Source organism: Lichenostomus cassidix, chromosome 1 (assembly GCF_008360975.1).
Source record: "Lichenostomus cassidix isolate B80296 chromosome 1, HeHo_3.0, whole genome shotgun sequence".
Taxonomy (NCBI): Eukaryota; Metazoa; Chordata; class Aves; order Passeriformes; family Meliphagidae; genus Lichenostomus; species Lichenostomus cassidix.
The window spans coordinates 23,005,998-23,027,885 of record NC_139479.1 but is presented as its reverse complement, the minus strand read 5'-3'; the positions used below and the strand labels follow the sequence as shown (position 1 = coordinate 23,027,885).

Sequence of the window (21,888 nt, the reverse complement as noted above, 5' to 3'; positions counted from 1 at the left end):
CAGAAAAGAGACAAAAAGATGAGGCATTAGGGTATCAGAAGGGCTCCAAGAGAATGAAGACACTCCCCCTTTCAGCTTAGTATGAAAAAAAAATTATTTGGAATAAATATGTGAACTGGATGTGCCTGTTTGAATTTCATAAAAATAAGGTGACATACTTTTAACTCTTTTAATCAAACTATTTTATCTAAAACTATGAAAAAAAATGAGAAGAAATTTCAGAATATATTTTCTTACTGAAATTTTGTATTTTTATTGAAAGTGGAGATAGACCAAAGAATTGACAATGAAGAAATTACAGAAAAATGGAGTTCTATGTTAGATATCACAAAGAAAAGTTCTCTTTGCCCAGAATAGCATTATGTTCTATTATTAAGACACTGCAGCAAAAATCCAGAAGATCAGAATAAGGTCAACAAAAAGGGTAGATGAAGTACAGAGGAGGGGTATTTGACTTGATACTGCCAGCTCTCAAATTATTTGGCAAGAAAAGGGAATTAGAAAGGAAACTTCAAAGAGCATTGATGACTAAAGACTAAAATTTCCCCATCTGTTTCTGCACATGGGACTTGCAAACTTCCCATCAGTAACACAGCTTATGGAAAAAAAAAAGAAAATTATTTGAGCACTGAATGCCTCTGATAACAGTATAGAAGCACACTTTCTTTTATTTTAATTGTGATAATTAAAAATTATGACAGGCACACAGGAAAATGATCATTCCCTGTCTTATAATACTGTAACAAAAGGTCACTTTTTGAAATTATTGCCTTCTATTTTTAGAACAAATAGAAAGAAATTCTCCTTCACACAGCAGGGATTGAGCCTTTGGAATTGTCTGTCAAAAAGTCTTTTAATCTGACACCACAGTTAGAGTGAACAGTTATGTTATAACCATTAAGCAAGCTTGTAATTACATAAGGTCTAAAAACTCTCATACTTTAGGAATTAAGATCACTCCCCAGGGTTAGCAAGAACTGTCACTTGTGTACAAAACTGAACAGTTAGTAAGGTATAGCTTTATTGTAGGCAAAATGGAGACAGGAAGCATCCTCTGAATATACACTATAATACTGAGAAATACAAATAAAATATAAGACATTGAGGGTAAAGTTTTACCAATATGTTTCCTAGTAAGTTCTATGTGTTTCTGTGTATGTACATATATATATGCCTATGTGAAGGAAAGCAGTCATAACACAGATATATACAGATATAGATAGATGATTATAGATATAGATAGATATAGATATAGATATAGATATAGATAGATATAGATAAAGATATAGATATAGATATGTGTGTGTGTTGTTGTTGTGTTGTTTGTGTTGTTGTTTTTTTTTTTTTTTTCACATACATATATACATATACATATACATATACATATACATATACATATACATATACATATACATATACATATACATACTCCAAACAAAACTTCTGGAGAAAGTTCTGCCTGTAGCTTCAATTAAAAGGGTTTCCACCCCTGACCCACCACAGATGAGGGCAGAACAAACAAAATAATCACATGGTTGCAAAGCAAGGAAATTGATTTTGACGGCTCAGTCATGATTTGAAGTAGTTTTTTGTAGAGCTTGTAGTTTACAGTTTCAGTGTAAATAACATAAATGGTGGAAAGTCTAATTAGGGGCAAAACTGAAGGCCCTGTTTAACGTGATGTTCTCCTTAAATCCCCACTGTTTGGGAAACCATCTTCTCTTCCTGTCTATGCACACTGTCATATCCATGTCTCTATTTGTGTAACTTGGGAAATACAGGTGCTCAATGTTTTGATTTTCATTCTCCAGTCCATTTTGAGATTAGATACACACAGACAAATATATATGTGTGTGTGTGTGTGTGTGTGTGTGTGTAAATTAAATATGCTTCAAATGGCACACATAAATAAATAGCACTACTTCAGGCATGACATTGGATCTTATCTTTTAATTAATGCAGAAAAAAAAAGTCAGAGCCTATGCATATACACATAGAGTAAAATAAAGAAAACTGTACTACATGTCTCTGGTATAGTAAGCAAGAGATTAAACAGTATGTAATAAATTATAACTGTGTACAGTGTGTAGGTTCTGCAAAGATAAATGTATCATGCAAGGAAGTAGGAGTACAAAACTTCTATTTTAACTCAGTTAATTTGCATTTTTGTTATGAGACAGATCCATTGTGTTGATTGATAACATCAACATGTTCCCAAGTGTACAGGCAAGGGACTGTACAGTAGCTTAATCTGCACTCAGGGTGATGCTGTCTTGCTGGTTAGTAATTAAATCTAGATGCTCTAGAAACAAATCCTCGTGTGAAATACCAAATCTATTTAGGAAGTTTAGTATGCCAGTCACCTTAAAAGAAAACTGGCTTCTCAGAACATCAGTCTGTATTTAGAGAACTCACCAGAGCAGCAGATAGCTTTATTATTTTCCTGTATTTGGGTAATGAATAAAGTGCAGCACACATGAAAATCTTCCAGTCATAGAAAGCAGTAACTTGCTGTGGGGGACTGCAGCAAATTAGTCCCCAGTAGAGCTGTGAGGGAAACACACTCTCCATACCAAATGTTGACATTGATTATATGAAAAGAAAAACATATGTTTATAAATCCTAGCAATACAAGTATAACCACAGCTGACATTTATATATTAACCAAACATAAGACTCCAGGTTTATTTGTAGTAATTGGTCTCTGTGGATTAATGCATATATTGGAAAAGTGACAAAATTTTACAAAAAATTGAAATAAATACTTCAAAGACATAATGCTATGCCATCCACCAAGAATTTATCTATGTGTTTTATCAGACAAATTGTTTCCCTTGTGTTCATAAAGTGTAATCTTAGCTGTCAATGACGAAGTAATAGGCATTAATCTATCAACTTCCTATCACCTTGCCAAGAAACAATTGTACATAATCATTCCCTGACTATTCTTTGGTCTTCTTTTCAGAAAATAAATTTTTCCAGCTTCCAGTACCGTCAGAATTCTAAGGAACATCCTTCTTCCCAAAAACATGAAAGTTAATGACATTCCAGTATTCACTGTAATTCAACAAATACTTCCCATTTTTTAACATTTAGGAAAAATAATATTTCCTCTGTTTTAAAAATTCACAATAAATCATAGTTTCTAATGGAAGTAATGTGAAATTAATGCAAGTCTGATTTGACAAATTTTGACTTCAAATAGCTGGATACATCTGCTATTCAGAAAATAAGGTTAGTTTTTTCCTGTGCTTTCATAAGCCAGCTTCTATACATTTTTCAACATCTTTTAGCTTTTCATCCTTGCAGACAGCAACCACATCTTGCTTAAGCTCATTATCAAAACAGAAAAAAAAAGTACATCCAACTTTCCATTATTTTTCCTTTCATGGCTTTAATTCCTACATTTCATCATTCAACCCACTCTCATTATTTTATATTGTTCTACTCTGAACTGAATTACCTACTTTTTCCACACGTAGTCCACACCAATTATCCTAGATTTGGAAAGTCAATGCTTTTTCTCCACTTTTCCTATTCTAACTGAAAAGTCTTCAAACACATGGGCAAACATGAGTCTTTTAATGACCTTCATGTCACCTCATTTATTACCTGCACTAACCCTGCACTGTTACAATTTACCTAAACCATCTGCTTTCAATATGTAAGCCAGTTTTTCCTGCAGCAGTTTTCTTTCCAACAACTTTACACATCAATCTTTATGGTGGCATGTCAAGATAAGTTGTCCTTGAACTTTTGATAAATTGTATGAGTGCTGCATTTTCGCCTACTAGCTCACTCAGAAATTCAAGAATTCATGGAGATTCATTTGATGGTTCTTTTCTCACAGGTTCATGCTCCCAAGCCCTTCTAAATTATGCATTACAAACTGTGCCATAGTGATATTTTAATCCAGTATTTCCAAAATGAAAACACACAAAAAGCACTGTAAGACTGAGAGGGAAGGCTGTTGGTTTGAGTGCTTTGGGGCTTTTATTTAGCATTGGGGGACAGCTTTTATGAAAATAAATAATATCTTCAGTAATATGCTAAAATTACTTTTATTTTATTCATTATTGGTACAAAAACCATCTTACTATATTATTATTATGACTAGAATTTTTAATAAGAACATATGGGGTCAATACTTCATTTTTTGAAAAGATTTGGCTAAAATCTTAATGATATGGTGATTCAAGGTCTGGTTCTAAGTTTAGTTTACTTCAATACTTGATGTTAAAATCTGTCACAGCTGAAAAAGGTAGCTCACAAAGATATATATATCCAAATGAAGGAAGTGCATTGTTTGCCATGATTACTAAATTATGCTGACTTTTCAATTCCATATACCAATTAAACACGTTTTTATTGAAATTTGGCTAGGAAATTTCCATCTTCCCTGATGTCAGCTGCTTGGTCTGGCCAACTAATGAGAAGGTGATGCATTAGTATGTTTAACATAAAAGGGTTCAGAACCCACTGAAACTCCAGAAATCTTTTTTAAATGTTACAAAATTTTGGTTTTTATCTACAAATACAAGAGTTTTTGTAGGTGACATGCATAATTTTCAGCAACAAAGTCATAAAACAATGGAGAAGTTTCAAGATCTCTTTTCAAAATTCTCTCCCCATACCATATTTCTTTTGCTACACAGTTACTTTCCTATTCTTTGTTAAACCATCACCTTTGCTTTGAAAGGACTGATTAAGTATGCCTATTATTAAAACAAAAGATCTGCTAGATAGCCTACTACTGTCCACAACTTTCATCACAGAAAAGGTCACCAAATTAGGTACCTTTGGTTTTTTGTAAAAGAAAAATGTGGAGGGGATCTTTTAAGCCACTTGTCCATTTAGTGAGGGTTAGTTTAGCTGAAACTAAACAATAAAATGTATAAATCCATGCAACCAGGCATTCACAAACTGCAACTCATCATAATGCACTGCAAGAAGGTGAAGGATTGAGAGCATCACTGTCAATACCTCTGCAGTGCAGAGCTCCCCTTCCCTCTGGACACCTTCCCTTCTGTTCATGACACAGAGCCCTCTGACCTATGGGTGGAGTGAGGGTGCCAGCATCAATAAATACATTAAATGAAGTTTAGCTTCTTCCTTATATGTTTTAGAAGAACAGACATTCTAATAATCCAAATGAATCATCCTGCGGACCTCTTGGGGTATGTTTTCACCAGGAAGAGCATAGCACTAGACATCACAAATTCAAATTTTCTCATTTCCAAATATTTCTTAGATTTGTACAGCTCCTGGCAAAATGTGGAATCCAGTAAGAATGCAGAACTCAACAGGAACTATTAATTAATATCAAGAAAATGTCACCAAGAGATTGTCTTACAGCACTTCAGTTTTCATTCTATAATTATTTCCCAGATTAATCAAGCTCTTTCCCTAGCATATTTCTCATATGTTGGCCTTCTCATACCCCTTATTGAGTGAGGTAATATTCAGGTTTATAAACCAGTCGGCAGTTTCTCTTACAAATAATTCTGAGGCGCAGAATTAATTACAGATCTAAATGCCATTCTCAACTTACTTTCAGAGACTAAACATCAATCTTTTGTGGCATTGGGGCTCCATTTCTTGAGAAAGAGAAGCCCTTTTCTCTTCCTCCTTTTTGATTTCATACTACTTGGCCATTGTGAATTTAGCTTTCAAATATCTGGAAACAGCATTAAAAATGAGAAATACTTCAAATGCTTGGAAAACAGTGGGTTTGTCTAGTAGTTAACTTCTTTTCCTGGAACTGTCTTCTTCCATGAACTTTTCTCCGGAACTTTTCTCTGTTTTTGGGCTACAGAAATTTAGCATAATCTGACAGGCATCAAATATCTAACACATAACTTTACTTGCTATTGTTCGCAATATGATGTTTGTAATATCCTCCGTATATTACTTTATTGTCTTAAGAACATAATCAGAATAATTATATTCACAGAGCCCTCTGAACAGCTGTAATGCGGAAATATAATACTAGAATGGATTTCTGGAAGCATCACTTTGGCAATGCAGGTAACACATAAGACATAATCTCATTCACAACTTTAAGACCAATTTTAAAGCAAATTAGGGTTTGGGTTATTTTTTTTTTATTCCCTACTACTCCTGCATGGAATACTGTTTTCCAACATATGTCTCCTAACATTAAGAACGTTTACTTTAATTTCTGTCTTAAGTTTATTACTGGACATTTTTGCAATCACTTGCTTTCATTATAGCAGTAACTTCAGGCTTTAAAAGCTTTTTTTACCTCTTCTTCTATCCTGATATATTTACATAAATTTTTACAACCTCCCTGTTTTGATTTTTTAAGTTAAACATATTATCTTTACTCTCTTTTCTTCAGATAAGGTCTTTACTCCTGTGCCTATCCTTGCAGGTTTCCTTGGTATAATTTACCATTCTTGAACATGGCTGTATATAGCTAATTGCAGACTGTCATTCCTTGTACAGTGGCAACAACACTCTTCCCATTCTCTTGGAAATGTCGTTGTTCCAACAAATCCAATAATCTGTTTTTCCCCACCTGCAGTTACAAGTCTGCAGCATACAATTGTCTTAAAATTGGCTAATGGTCTGAGGTCTTTTTCCTTAATTCCAGTTGATGGTTCCTGAGTATATCACAGAAAGTCTGTTGCTCAGAGCATGACCTTGTACTTTGTACACCTAAATTTCAAGTCATTTTCATTACGTAAGTACTCAAAAGTACCCTATTATTTCTGCATGACATTACAATCCTCACCCCAATAAATAAGACATTGCAGCGTTGTCTTCAGCATATTTCATTACCATACCCTAGTTTTCCTCTCAAGGTTATCACTGAAAACTCAAAATTACATCATTGGACCAATTCTAATGAAACCTCAGCAAGTCTCTGGCCCATTTCTCTCCTAATAGCTAGGCTGTTGCCTTGCTATCAAGTTTCTCACTACTTGCTACTACAAGCAGCTTTTCACTTCTGCAATTTAACTAACAGTTTTCCTCATATTCCCCAGCTACTCCATGAGCAACTCACAGAATAATTATGTCAGTGATTCAAGCAGAGGCCACTTGGCATAAAGAATGAATTTCACCTTCTACAAATATCCCCCAGTGGTGGAACATCCCCAGACCACCTTCTTCATAGCACCAAACTATGTTTACCAAAGATCAAAGCCAGATGCTGATTTTCATTATCTTGTCATTCTGTGATCCTCTTTCTCTGGGGAACAAGAGAACTGGAGTGAAGCTTACCCAAAATTCCCCATTTTTGTGCATGTTGTCCATCTGTCAGCATACTTTTCTTGACCTGCTCCAGCCAAAATTGGAGATGATATTTTTTCCAACAGGTCTAACTCTTTTACCTCCAGGAGTTTTAATTTTCTGGAAATACTCTGATGCTAAGAACTCGTAAGTCCACAGATCTGCTGCTTAATGGTCTATGTCCTAAGTCTCATCCCCAACCCAGTGTGTGTGTGTGTGTGTGTGTGTGTGAATGTATGTGTGTGATTTCTAGACATCAAGTAAGTATTTACAGACTTTTCAGTCTCACTTTCTGTGGTTATTTCCCATGTCAAAAGGCTCTGGTTTATCCCCTGATTTAGCACTCTTTGTACTGTGAACTGTAGATTCTATTTCACTGGTTATTTCTCCTGCCAATTGAAGTTCCAATTATATTTCTTTTCTCTTTATATTATCCTCATTTTCTCTTCTAGGCTACCTCACTACTTTCATGACAGTGCTCAAAGTCAAATGCTTTGGCCATTTTGCTGTATCCAGTTAGGTTCCTGTTCTTATCTCTCCTTGGACCACCTTTAGTGCTGCATCACTAGCTAGCTTCATCCTTTTCCCCCAGCCTTTATGGAGAAAGACTAATATTTCTACAGTTCCCCTTGAGTGTTGCCATCTGGTGTTCAGAAACTCATTAAAAGGCATCACCTAGATTAGTTAATTAGTAGCCTTCATCTTGGTTAGTTCTGTGTTAGCTCAGCCAGCAATGATGAAAGGCTATAAGCCAGTAGTACACACTCTCTGGAAGTTCCCTCCTACACTTTTCACACATCCACCAGCTTCTGCAAACTGCAAGTGAATGCAAATATATACCCACAGATTTCACAGAAAGAAACTTCTATTTAAAGTTTCTTACTACAAATATTGATAACTGCCTCTAGAAAGAAGAAGAATAATGTTTCTTTCGGGCCACATGATCATTTATACTATAAACTGTTAGCCACTGTCTCCTCATGACCTCTAACTGCTCATCATTCTTTCCCCTTTCCTGCTTCCTCTCATATTGACTCAAAGGAGGAAGTCAAACTGAGCAAGATTGAGTGGGAGGGCAGAATTGCTTCCTCTGAGGAAGTAATTGTTTCTGAAACTATGAAATAGAAAGATCTTCCTTTAAGTTTTAAAGATAATAGCATTTTGATCGTTCATCTCTGCTTGCTAACACACTCTTGCTAACAGAGAACAAGGGCCAAATAACTATGTAACTGCTGTCTGATTACATGACTTTGGATATGTGCCGTATCAACTATATGGGGGAGCAGAAAAGAGAGTTACAGCCCCATAAAGACTTCCTTTCTACTCCCACCAGACAGTCTGTTCCTGTAATTTTTTCCAGTAAAAATATATCTGATTTTGGAAAAGGGATTTTACACCAAAATCAAAAGTGGATTATACACACAGTGAATAGCATTATGTACCTGACACTGTTCATCTATTGTTGCTGACTGTAGATCTAATGAATGATTCTATGGTAACTCTTTTGCACACTGCTAAGCACAGATATTCCTAAATTCTTAAATAAGGAAAGAAAAAATATTCAGCCTCAATTTTATTTTATTTTTTAAACTGTACATTTAGCCTTCTATGCCAGATTTGCATTTTGTGCTTCAGTTCTAGGTTCCAAAAAGTACATGATGAAACATATTTAATTAGTTGGCAGACAGAAGATACATTTACTTTTCCTAGCAAGGTCAATAAAAAGAATGTATTAAGAATGTTCTGAGGACGTAGTACTAATCTCTGCTTTTCTAGTTAATTAACTGCCATGTTTATTACAGTAATGCTTTCTTTCTATGAAAGAATAAATCTCTACTGTGCAACATGCTGTAGAAACACTAAAATACCATCTCCACTTTCCTCGTTTGATTTGATAAGATCTGCATTGAAGATTGTGAAAATGTAACATTCATGTTGCTCCCTAAAAGGTGCTTCCTTACCATAGTAAAATAAAGTGAAGTACACTATAAAAACATATTCTCATCAGCTTTCTTTTTCTCTGTTGCTCTCAACCTCAGGTCAGTCAACATCGAAAGATTTCATGATTCTTTGGGAGTTGGGAGGAGGGAAACCACACCCAAAAGCAAAATCAAAGATATATTAAAAGAGAAAAACCACAGTTATCAACTTGTAATGTGTGAGCCAAACTGTACAGCTCCATAATGATTACCTGTGTTATGCTCTGAAATTAAAGTATGATAAACAGCAAGTCATAAAGAAACCTGTACTTTGTAAGACAGTCATAGTTATCTTGAGAAAAACAACTAAACATGGCAGCTCAATATGACTGTGAAGCATTTGATAAACACCTAAACACCATGTTTCAAAAATCGAGAGAAAAGAGTGGGTCAGGATCCAGATAAATAAATCACTGAATTGCAGAGATTTGAATCAGAATTCAACCAGTCATATTTTTACTATTTAATTTTCCAGTGCTTTTGGAATGGAGGAACAGAGAGGACGAGGTGGAGTGGCTGAACTGCTTGACTTCCTTTGCCTTTTTAATGAACCAATGTTGATCCTCTAAAACACGGAATTCATGACAACATATAATGCAGTCAGAGTGAACAAAAATTAAAAGAAAAAGAAAATGCAAAGTTCTCTGAAGTGGCATTTTTATCTACCTACCCTACTGCCTGAGTAGCCAAGGTTAATGTACAAAACCACAACAGTATCAATGTTTATTCTGCCACATGTGTACAGGTTCTCAATGGGATTGAGCAATTTTCTTCACAGCAGCCAGGCTGTGTTTTGAATTTGTGTTGGAAAGGGTGTTGATACGACAGGGATGTTTTAGCTATTGCTGAGCAGCAATTACACAGAGCCAAGGCCATTTCTGTTCCTCACCCACCCCACCAATGCAGGCTGGAGGTGCAAAGGAGCTGGGAGGGGACAGAGCCAGGACAGCTGGTCCCAGCTGTTCAGAGGGACATCCCACACCATATGGCTTCATGCTCAGCACATAAAGCTGGGGGAAGAAGGAGGAAGGAGGAGGATGTTCGGAGTGATGGCATTTGTCTTCCCAGGACACTGTTACATGTGATGGAGCCCAGCTTCCCTGGAGATGACTGACCACCTGCCTGCTCATACGACGTGGAGAATTAATTTTTCTTTTACTTTGCTCATGTCTGCAGCTTTTGCTTTACCTATTAAACTGTCTTTCAGACCACAATTTTTCTCACTTTTACCCTCCTGATCCTCTGCCCCATCCTGACCTGGGCAGAGGGAATGAGAGACTGTGTGGGGCTGAGCTGTCATGACAAGAAGGTAGTTTGAACAGTGAACAAGTAAAGAGAAGATTACCAACTCTTATGTATCAATTAACAGTATTTGAAGCTAAAAATTGTGGAGGAAAAATTAGACTGCAAGTGATAGGTACAAGTTTAAAGGAGTAGCCATTTAAAGGGATGCTGAGAGGACTAAACACCTTCTACAGCTAACAAAGCAGGAGCAGCATCCAATTACTGGTGTTTGGACATTCTGTCACTCTGGTAGCATAGGATAAAGAACATTGGATACTTAGCTAAAAATCTTGGCTAGTGTTTCAATTCAATATAGAACATGGGCAGGAAATTAATACAAAATACAACATTGCAATGCACCCCAAATGATGCAAGATACCACATCCCAGCTGGACAGAACTGCAGACAGAGCATCCAGTCCTGAGCCCTCAAAAGGCAGTGAGGCAAGACAGAGCAGATACTTCCAACGAATCTGGTTGCTTTTTGTACTCTCTTAGGAGATTTCATGTGGACACAAATTTATCTAAGCCTACGCATCTTTGTGCTTAAATGAAAAGCACTCTAGCATTCTCTTCAACCTGCTACAGGAGCCTCCTTCACACAAAATCCATGAAAAGCAATTCCCTGTGGCACGGGGAGAACACGCAAGGCTGATGTGGTCAAGCGGTGACTGATGAATGTGACCTTTCCCACCCCATCAGCACGTAGGGCAGCCAGACCCCTGCGGAGCACTCCTGACCTCAGCATCTCCTCACGAGCCAGCGGCTGCCCTGGGCTCAGCTCCTCATTGACCCACCATTTAGCAGACACGGGATGTGTCCCCTGGCTGTTCTACCCCTCCCCTCGCTGACAGGTACAAAACTGAGAAGATGTAAATATGTCCCTGGAAAGCTGTACCACCAAGGGTAAAATGCTGGAAATTATGGAAAGAAATGGCTTCAAGCATTTCATTCTGTGTCCATTCCAAAAACAGCTCTTGGAATTCCAACAGCCTTCCAACAGGACAGGATAGCTGATTGCCACATTACAAACTGCTGCAGCCCCTCCTAGTTTGCAGTGAATGAGCTTTGATTGTGTCTTTGTTATCTACCAGAGCAAAGAAATTGTGAGTTACCACAGCCAAGATGATGTATGACAAGTCACAATCTTGTCTCAGACAGAGAAAAATGAAGACCACCAAAAGTGGGCTGAAGTCAGAAACTGGGCATGTTTAAGCAAGACTTCATTGATAGCCTTCTGGGATCCACATATACCATATATGCATTTTCTTTTTTTTTTTTTTCTTTTCTATTTCTCCTTCAGGAATTGTTTCTAAATCCTCACTGAGAAAATCACAACTGGCTTCTGTGACAGTTTTCCAGGAGTCAGAATTTGAACAATTAAAGGACTATGATGTTACCTTTTAGGTCACATCTTTAAAACAGAAAATATGGTATTGTCTGGGCTATAAAGTCAGTCCAGAAGAAATATTTACTTAAAAACAATTCCTGAGGGTACAAGAAGTGTTATTTTTCCTTCCAACAGAAAACTATGGCATAATAGAAGCTGACTGTAGCTTATATTGGCATTATCAAGGCTCATGCTACACATTAGACATGGTCCATGAAACCTTTAACCTCAAGGCAAAGTAATTTCTAATATGAATTGCTCACGCAAAGGCAATTCAGAATTGTGAAAAATAAGTCTCTCCACCTTCAATTTTCTTCTTCACTTTGTCAAATGTTATTAAAAATAGCATTAATGTCATGGTTCAAAAACTACTGCTTACCTAAGAATATTTCCCCTCATCTGCCATCTCTTAAAAAATCTTTAAATCCCAAAATTTAAAAATCTTTTTTTTGACTCTAGAAAGGAGAGTATAAATTTATTAATTATCCAGTCAAGGAAATTCTGCCTTTAAAAGTGCCCACCTGAATTGTGGGCAAATTTACCAGAAATTATTGCAAATAATGTGGACAATTCAAATTTATTCCGCAAAAATCCATATGTGGTATACCCCTGCTTATTGCAGTTTTAATGTATTAGATAACCTATTTATGCCAAGTTATCAGAAGATACTTAGAACCTTCAGATGAAGGCAGCTTGTAACAAACAGGGACCAAATCAAATAACATTCAAATGACGGGCACTGGAAAATTATTTTGGATATAACCCTCTACAGAAATACTTGAGGTTTAATTAGATTGAACTTCTTGTAGAAACAGGCACCAAAAATTTTACAAGTGCCCTCTATAACCTCAACTGTTCCTATTAATGCCAACAATAGCACTGCATTCAGAATTTCTGAAAATTCCCCCAATTACAAGGGTTTCCCATAGTACAAGAGGTTTTATAAATGAACTGCTTTAATTTGTTTATCAGTCTAGGAGTACACGCAGCATACAAAGAATACATAGGCATCAAAGTTACCTACATTGAACAGATCAAGGTTATACAAGAGATAAAACATCACCTAGAAATTTTATCCTTTATTTGCCAAGAATAATGAAAATGTTTAAAATCAGCTGGATCTGATGACTTTTTTTTACTGTATATGTTGCCCAGTGAGTTTGTGGACTTTCTATCCTTGAAGATTTGGTCCTGGGCAATCTGGTGTACCTAGCTCTTGTCTGAGCTGAGGGAATGGACTAAATAATCTCCCAAGGAGATTTCATGAAATGTATTATCAAGTACAGTCTAAAACTATTTCTCCCTTCCCTTTACTTGTAACATTGAAATACAATTGTAAGTATGTGTCCTAGGTTACAATATAGATGTATTTAGGATTCCATTACCACCAGCTGTGGGGCATTAGCTGCTATCACCTGCTAATGACTCACCCCTGATAACAGGCAATGGGCCATCAAGAATCAACTGCATGACTCATGGACTTATCTCATCCCATTGTGAGATGCTCCACCCAGGAGGGAGGAGCCAAGCATTCCCACCTGGATATAACCTGGCCTTGGAAGTGCCTGAGCTAGCCCTGTCTACTGGGTTCCCAGAGGGTAAGAGCTATCACTGGATCTTCAGCTGGAGACCAGACCTTCACAGGATCACCGCTTCAACTGAAATACTTCACTTGGACTGCTACCACCACCCTAACAGGGTGTCAGGTTGTATCTGACTTTGTCAGTGTTTTTCCTTGTATTATTGCACTTTTTTTTTTTTTATTTTCCTATTAATTTATAATCCTGACTTGCGACCTCCCACTGGTTTGTTTTCAAACTAATACAGTATGATAAGAAATTCTGACCTTGCAATGATCTATATAAAAGAGAAAAAATTTAAAATTATACAAAAAGTTTAAAAAGCTTAAAGTCAGACAGTCTTTCTACACTACTGTTACGTGAGCTGAGAGAAAGAGCTGCATTAATATCATTGCACAAAACTAGAGGTTTGTGGTCCTAGGAATGGAAGCACAAAACAGAGCCATAGACTCATTTAGGTTGGAAATGACATTTAAGATCACTGAGCCCAACCATTAACTCAGCACTGCCAGGTCCATCTTCAAACCATGTCCCTATCTGTCACACCTACACCTTTTAAATACTTCCAGGTATATTGACTCTGCCACTTCCTTGGGCAGCCTTTTCCAAAGTTTACTACCCTTTCAGTACAGTTTTTCCCAATATCCAATCTAAACCTCCCCTGGTGCAACTTGAGGCAATTTCTTCTTGTCCTGTTGCTTGCTAGGTCAACTCTCATTTTGCTTTCACCTCCTTTCAGGTCTTCTCTGAGCCTTTTCTTCTCTAGCCTAAACAACCCCAAATCCCTCAGGTGCTCCTTAAAGGACTTGTGCTCCAGACCCTTCCCCAGCTCTGTTGCCCTTCTCCGGACTCGCTCCAACCCCTCAATGTCTTTCTTGTTGTGAGTGGCCCAAAACTGAACACAGGATTTGAGGTGTGGCCTCACCAGTGCCAAGTACAGGGGATAATCACTGCCCTGGTCCTGCTGGCCACACTATTGCTGATACAGGCCAGGATGCCACTCACCTTCTTGGCCACCTGGGCACACTACTGTTCTCTACAAAGGCTGAATGCCATATCTATTACTATATTGGTCAGACTCAGCATTAAAAAGTCTAAGTTGTTTATGTAAACATTAAACTTGTCTTATTTTGACCATGTCCACAAACTTTTTTTATGAATACTGAGTATAAGTGAGCCAGTACTTGTTCTTCAGAGGGAGGTTTTTATAAGATTGTCTGAGAACTCAACCCGTAACAGAAAGTGACACGGAGAAAAGAAAATAAATTATCTGAATATCCCATTTGGGACTGAGTGCTTATCAGACATATAAGCTCCTGACCGCAGGGAAGAAATAGGAGATACTTGATATTGATGTTTGCAATTTATTCTCATTGAAGTCCCAAAAATGCCTTCTAAAAATGCTGAGCACCAAAGCAGTGTTAAGAAAAAAGCCAACACAGTATATGCTTTCACTGATATGATTAGGAGCTGTTTGTTGCATTCATACAGCAATTTCAAACCTTAGGGTGCTACACTCTCTCTCCTTTTCAAGCACACAATGCATCGGATTGCTTTACTTACTAGTAGCAGTAGCAGGACAATATCAGGGTTATCACAGGCACAGGCTATATGCATTGATGTCCAAAAATCCTCATCTTGATGATTTACATTTACTCCTCTGTCAATTAGAATTTCGGCAGCAAATGCATTATCGTAGCGAGCACACTAGAATAAAAAAAAGCAATTAGGAATGGTGTTCTCCTCAGTGTACAACTAAACTTATTACAGACAATTTAAATTGGGCAGATGACACACTATAGTTAAGCTGCTGTGTTTGTAGGGAACAACAGCTGAGGAATCTACAGAAATAATTGTGTGGAGATCACGAGTTCCATGTGCATGATTCACAGAATCCCCTATTTCCTGTATGAAATCTGCTGAATCTGCAGTAAAGATGAGGCTTTTTTTCTGTTCAGTATTGTCATTCCAAATCAGTGCACAGGCATCAGTGCATGATCACATCATGAGCAGTGGCATCTAAGTACATGTACAGCCACATATGTCCACACATAGATGAATTCCTGCCTTTTATGCAGTTCATAGCAATAACACACCCTCTTCACACCCACTTCTATTTCCAATCCACCATCTATACTGATTCCTGTTCAAGTCTCTCTGCCAGATAAATACTCTGCACATTTAAGGGTGTTTTGATGGGGTGGGGAGGGATGCACGTGTGTGTGTCTATACCTCAGTCGCAGTCACTAATTTTGATAGAGAAGAAGAAAATGGCCTAAACATTGTTTTGACCTTACTCCTCTGTCTTTATGACTTTTTATGCATTAGGTTATGGATAACACCTTAAAAGACAGTAATGGCACCTCAGTTAAGATCTTAACTTGTGCCTTACACACTATTTCAGTAACAGTTTGGAGAAGAATCCTCTCTTTCCCCACTGGGGAGAGGTTATGGGGAGACTTATTTTAATCTGGCATGGAAGCCAGGATACTAAAAGAAGTGAGAAAGGAAAAGTGTGTAACTGGATTTGACTGTCAAGTCAAAATGTACCTGAGATCTTCAGCTGAGTGCAGCAGCTGCAGGTACCCCTGTGATCATAAATATGGATAACCCAGAAGATTAAAATTAAATTCTATCAGGATAAAAAGCAGTCCTGCTTTAAATGATTTCCAAATATACTGACCATTAAATTATAGAACAGAAGTTAAGTTCTGATGTATTTCCTTTAGCTTGCAATTTATCTGGCAGTTCTAGAAACAGTTTTGTTGCATCAGTATCATTCATTGTATCAGTACAACTTAAATTGAGCTGTTCTATGTTGAAATTTTAACAAATCAGAGGTAAGATGCTTTATTTTACAGATCAGCATATTCTAACATCAACCACATTTTCAAGGCATTGTTAAGCAAAAAAAAAAAATCTAGAGATGACAAGTTATCTCTGAGCAATCTTGTGTATTAATAAGACATAGAACATTTTGTGATTAGTTACAGCTTAGATTTGTTGCTTCTCCTTAATTTTTGTTCAATGGATTTTGTGAAACAATTGGAAAAACTCAGTTAAAGGTCCAGAGTAAAACTGTTACACATATACTTTATTATAAGGGCAGGGATGAACTATTGCCTGTGTGAGTTGATATGACACTGTGTGCTTCCCACTGAATGGGCAGCTCAGGCAAGCACTCACTTTTATTGTACTTCCCTCATGAAACCTAAAGAGAGTTCAGTGAATACCTTTGAGCTTCCCATAGCTTACCAAGATTCAACCACATTGGGATACTGTCTACAGAGATAAAACCAGAATTTTTATCAAGTGTCATATTTGGGTTTTTTTTTTTTCGAGTTATATCCCACTTTGGAAGTTAACAGATATGGAAAAAGAAAAAGTAATTATCTAATGAATCAGGTTTTAAGGAAAATATCAAGATAAATATATTTTTCACTCATTCTGGCATAAAATCATTTAGCCTACAACTGGAAAGAATAAACACTAAGCTCCCTTTTGGACAAAGCAGCTTATATAGAACCATAGTGGTAAAACTAGTGCTTAGAATGGATCTGAGTGGGCTTTAAGAATACAACACAGAAGCATGCTAAATTATTTTCCAGCAAGAATTTAAGCTAGTAAACTTAGCTTATCTGTTTCCCTGTATCATGCTTCTCTTCTCCTGTCTGCACTGCTTCCAAAATGTATTATGAGTACTTACAAGTAACTCTGACTGAACTGAGGCAGTAGGTTACAAACAGCTCTCTATTGCAAATTTCTTACTGCAGAAAGCTTCCCTTCCTTTGGGAGCATGTGTGTGCCTGTGAAGCAGCAGCACCAGCTGAGAGATACTGGCAGAGAATTGGGGTGTGATGCAGATCACGAAACCTAAAATGGCACAATTCAACTGCAGATTTTATCTGCAATTAAAAAATGTGCATCAGCTAAACTAGACAAAGGAATCTAAAGCCCCTGAAGATGGATTTTTCTTACTTTTATTTAAAAATATCTAACACTTATGTCAAATCATTCCCACTGAAAACAATGATTGTCTCCTTGGGCTTTTGGCACAGGGTAAGATTTGGGATGCCTCTGCTTAGGGAAAAATCCTGAAGACAATATCTCATTTGGACTGCATTTTTAAAGAGTGATTGAGCACCTTTCCAGCAGACAAATTGCTGAAGGAAAGAAAAGATAATTAAAGTTTTCTCTCTTCAAAATCAGTACTGCACTCTCCTCTTATCTTGGCCTCTATTTCCTAAAGTCCTTGGTAAATAGCATGGTCACGGGAGATGGAAAACACAGACTAATTACATAAAGGAAATGCTGTATCTTGCAAGAGCATGGTCACAGGTGTGCTGGAGTCCAGTAATATTACAGGAGCTCTTTTTCATCAATAAATTACTCTATTTTGTATACATACTATGAGAAACTTAACCCAACTGCTCTAAAATGAAACTCTCTGCCAGCAGACTTTTCATTACGTTACTCAGTCACATTTCTTTTAGCCACAGTGTGCAACAAAATTGGATCCAAATGTCTTAAAATGGTTTCACATTGAATAGACAGCATGTCTGAAACTGAAGCATCACAGACCAAAGAAAAGGATCATAAGATATAGGAATTAATTGTGAGTTTTGCAACTGGCTTCAGCAATCCCAAAGTTCTACTCCTATACTATTTTCTTTCTGTCTGCCTGTCAGTCTTTTCTCCACATGCCCTTATCTCTTGTTTTTCTTTTCTCTTCCCATTACTTAATCTGAATTGCTGTGCAAATAATGATAAACTAAATGCAGATAATGTTAAATAACCACATGTAGGAAAATGGTGCATGAAAACATTCATAAAAACAAAAGGAAAAATGCTAAATAATGGGTGTTTTTTCACACAGGACCTGTGAATCTCTGAACCATATAATTTTGCATTTGGAATCAAGCAATATTTCTTTTGCTCTTTCTTACTGCACAGATAATTAAAAAAAATTTCATTCTCCTTTGTTAGCTACCACTGCTATGGCATGATCCATTCTTTTGTAAGCAATTTAAAAATGACCATTTATTTAAAAAGCATAGCTGGACGCAATCACAACCATAGCAAAGCTCAGTGTAGATTAAAAAAATATTGCTAAGCCTTTCTTTCTTGTTACTATGCCAAATCTGCTACTGACTATCCCACCATATTTATCCACAGCCACTAACACTAATCTTCACTCACTCTTACCAGATGGAGCAAGGAGCCTCCTGAGGAAAGAAGCATATGAGGGTCAGCACCATCCTTCAACAGCCGTAGCACTGAAATGTCAAAGAAAAGAGGAACAAGAGTTAATATAGCTAATATACCAGCAGTATACCTAATTCTGAACTGTTAATAGGCTGATTTTTTCATCATCTTCATTAGGGGATTTAATAATATATGCAAACCCCTTATATAAGAGTGCAAAACTATCATGTCAGCATTTGCCACCTCACCTGTTTTAATAACTAAGCCTGTAAAGCAAAAGACCTTTGATAATGAACAGTATCAAGGACTTTCCAAGTGTATAGATGAGCATGTCAGTTTTGTACATCAGAGAGGGGAGGGGAGAGCTGGAGGAAAAGCCTGTGTCAAGGTCACAATCACCTGATTAGTTCATTTGTGAGCAAAATCTCGGTTAACTGCTGTTATTTTACTTTGCAAAGTTCCTATGTGATATATTGGCTTTTTCAGTAAATACTTGGAACTAGTATTCATAACTGATATCACTTGAAATTAATGATCATACCAAAGCTAAATGATCTGCGCTCAATTTAACCTTTCCAGTACATTGTCAGATCATTGATGCAGCATAGTCTTTAAAATGATATTTGGAGCCAAACTCCACTCCCAGTTACATGTATCAAACCCCTTTGAAATGAAAACAGGCTTCTAAGTGCAAGCAAAACCACAACCCTTCATATTGGTGCTCACTCAGGTGTGAAAATTCAGCACTTTTCCCCCATGGTCTTTTATTGCCTTTCTAACCTTTTCACTCTGAATCAAAGCACTGACTAACTCACAGAAACAGTGCTCATTCCTTGAACAGAACTGCACAGTAGCAATGCCTGGCAGTACCAGGGGACTCCACGTCAGCATTGCAACCCTGTCTTCATTAAACTGGCATGAAGAACCCTTTTAAAAGGCTCCATGAGAATAACTTCCAATGATGTTTCCTGAGTAGAAGCACAGGTGGTTCTGTCTCCATCATCTGGAAATCTTGAGCTTAATTCCTGGATTAATACACCAGAAATGGGTTCCACTGAGGTCTCTGGCCCTCCCATGGGACAGACATTTGTCTCAAGGCTCTTCTGTGAATCTGCCAAGAGATTTACAGACACCACCTCCTTCCTATATATTAATTTCCTGTATGTGTTTTCTTTCTCTCAAGAATATATTGCAACTTCATTTTCACTGTACATTTAAATTTCTTACAGCATTCAGACACTCAATCTATTTAAAAGGGGTCAGTTTTCAAATATTGTCAATTTATAGAAGTAATGTTTTCTGAATATGCTGAATTATTTCTAACCAGGTATCTTAGAAAAATGTCACCTAAGAAAGAATACTTGGTTAAATAGTTGCAAGCCTGTAAAATTAGAGTGAAACACTTGGTATCATTATTACTAAACATATCATATGAAAACCACACTGGTATAATTGACAAATATTTACAATGGTTAGACAAATCCATTTAATCTTTTGTGCTTTTTTAAACTTTGAAAATGAAAGCTCAATCCAAAGTACTGTATAAATTCTTACTTTATTAATAGCTCCATGGTACCTATTTCTCCTCAGCAAAGGCTTTGCCTCATTTAATTTACATAACTGTAGAAGATTTCCATGTTCTGGCAAATGCCACTTTGAAAGTCAGTCATTATTAGAAGTTCCTGTTGTCCTCAGCACATCCACCAAAAGTAGAATTGGAACATTAGGAAACATAGAATAGAAGAAACTGTACAACACCTGCTAAGCAAGATTAAAAGCACAGAGTGGGAGGGTAGAGAGGTATTTACAAAACTTCATAAGTTTAGGAGAAATGGATGAATACAAAAAACCAAACCATTCCTTTCTGGTCTCCCAGACCCACAAATCTCATACTAAAGCACACACTTGTCCTCATCCAGAGAGAGACTATTAAAAATAAAGGTTCAGAACTAAGTTTCTTCCCTTTTTTGATACCAAAATTTCTGACCGCATATAGAGAATCTCTCTGTACCTCAGGTTTAAAGTGAGTAAAGACATTATAAATTCTCCCTCCTTAAACAGGTGTGCAACTACATATTCCTCAAGAGTTAATATTTCCAATGTTCCTATATTATGCAATTTCTTTAGTAGGGCAAAAAATATTATTTCCATATCACAGAAGATTTCTTAAGGCTCCGAAAATAATTTCATTCTCCCAATCCAACCAGGATTTCACCTGAAGGAATTAACACTCCAAAGTGTTCTCTTCCTCCATCCCCTATTTTCCGGGGGAAAAAAATGCAAATTTCATGTGGTGGCAGAGCAAGCACACTGTGGGTTGGTGGAAGAAGTCTTATATTGAGCAGGATTGATAATGAAATTGCATCCTCAGTCTGTGTTTCTACAAGATGGGATAAGACAGGTAAGGAATTAACCAAAGGAGTCTGTTCCCTTCCCCCATTCACAAAGGGACTTATACACCCTTTACCTCTGGCTACCTCTGCATGTGGAAACTGACTCTGATGGCACAAAAACAACACCAGCAAAAATAAAATGTGAGTTTCTTGCTGTGTCATTGAGATGAACTCGATCATTAAAAGCCTTGGAATCACCAAAAGTGGCTTCTAAATAAAGACAGAGGATAAAGACCTCCCTCTTTTGGCAGAAGCAGGACACATGGGAAGGTCAGTGGGTTGCAAAATTGCATTTCTACCAGTATTCCACAAGAATTTCAACTGGAGCCTAAAATAGTAATCAAGAAACAAAAAGAAACTCTGCCTACTCAGGTATGAAAAATATGGGAAATTTATTGGATCTCTTCCTCCCATCAACCCCCCAAAGACTTGATTCTCATAGAGAAGCTATGCAAAATAAAGTAATGCCTTTCCAGATCAATTTTGCAATTCCTTGCAGTTGAAACCAAAAAATGACAGACCATTTCTAGATCTGAGTTTGAAATCCATAAGAATTAATGGGTTTGCCTTGATTTTTTTTTTCTCCCAGCAAAAACGCAGACCAAGATTACAGCATAAAGAATTAATATGTTAACTCTGATCTTCAAGTAGAATATTAAATAATTGTGACCATAAACAAATTATTGAGTCACATACAAAAACATTAGGGAATGTGGGAATGTGGATGCTTTTTTTTTGGTCTGGTGTATTTTTCCTCATTGTTGCACCTAACTTGATCAGTGCTTCAGGAAATGCACATCA

The 21,888-nt window shown here is 36.9% G+C and overlaps 1 protein-coding gene across 1 annotated transcript in view; it reads right to left on the bottom strand.

The window, feature by feature from the left end:
• The window catches only part of MYO16 (myosin XVI), a 293,290-nt gene that overhangs the window by 227,748 nt on the left and 43,654 nt on the right, over positions 1 to 21,888 (bottom strand). Inside the window, exons 3-4 of the mRNA XM_085052748.1 lie at positions 18,695 to 18,765; positions 15,053 to 15,196 (exon numbers count right to left, since the gene is read on the bottom strand). Of these exons, the coding sequence (XP_084908874.1) occupies positions 15,053 to 15,196; positions 18,695 to 18,765 (215 nt within the window). The remainder of the gene's footprint in view (positions 1 to 15,052; positions 15,197 to 18,694; positions 18,766 to 21,888) is intronic.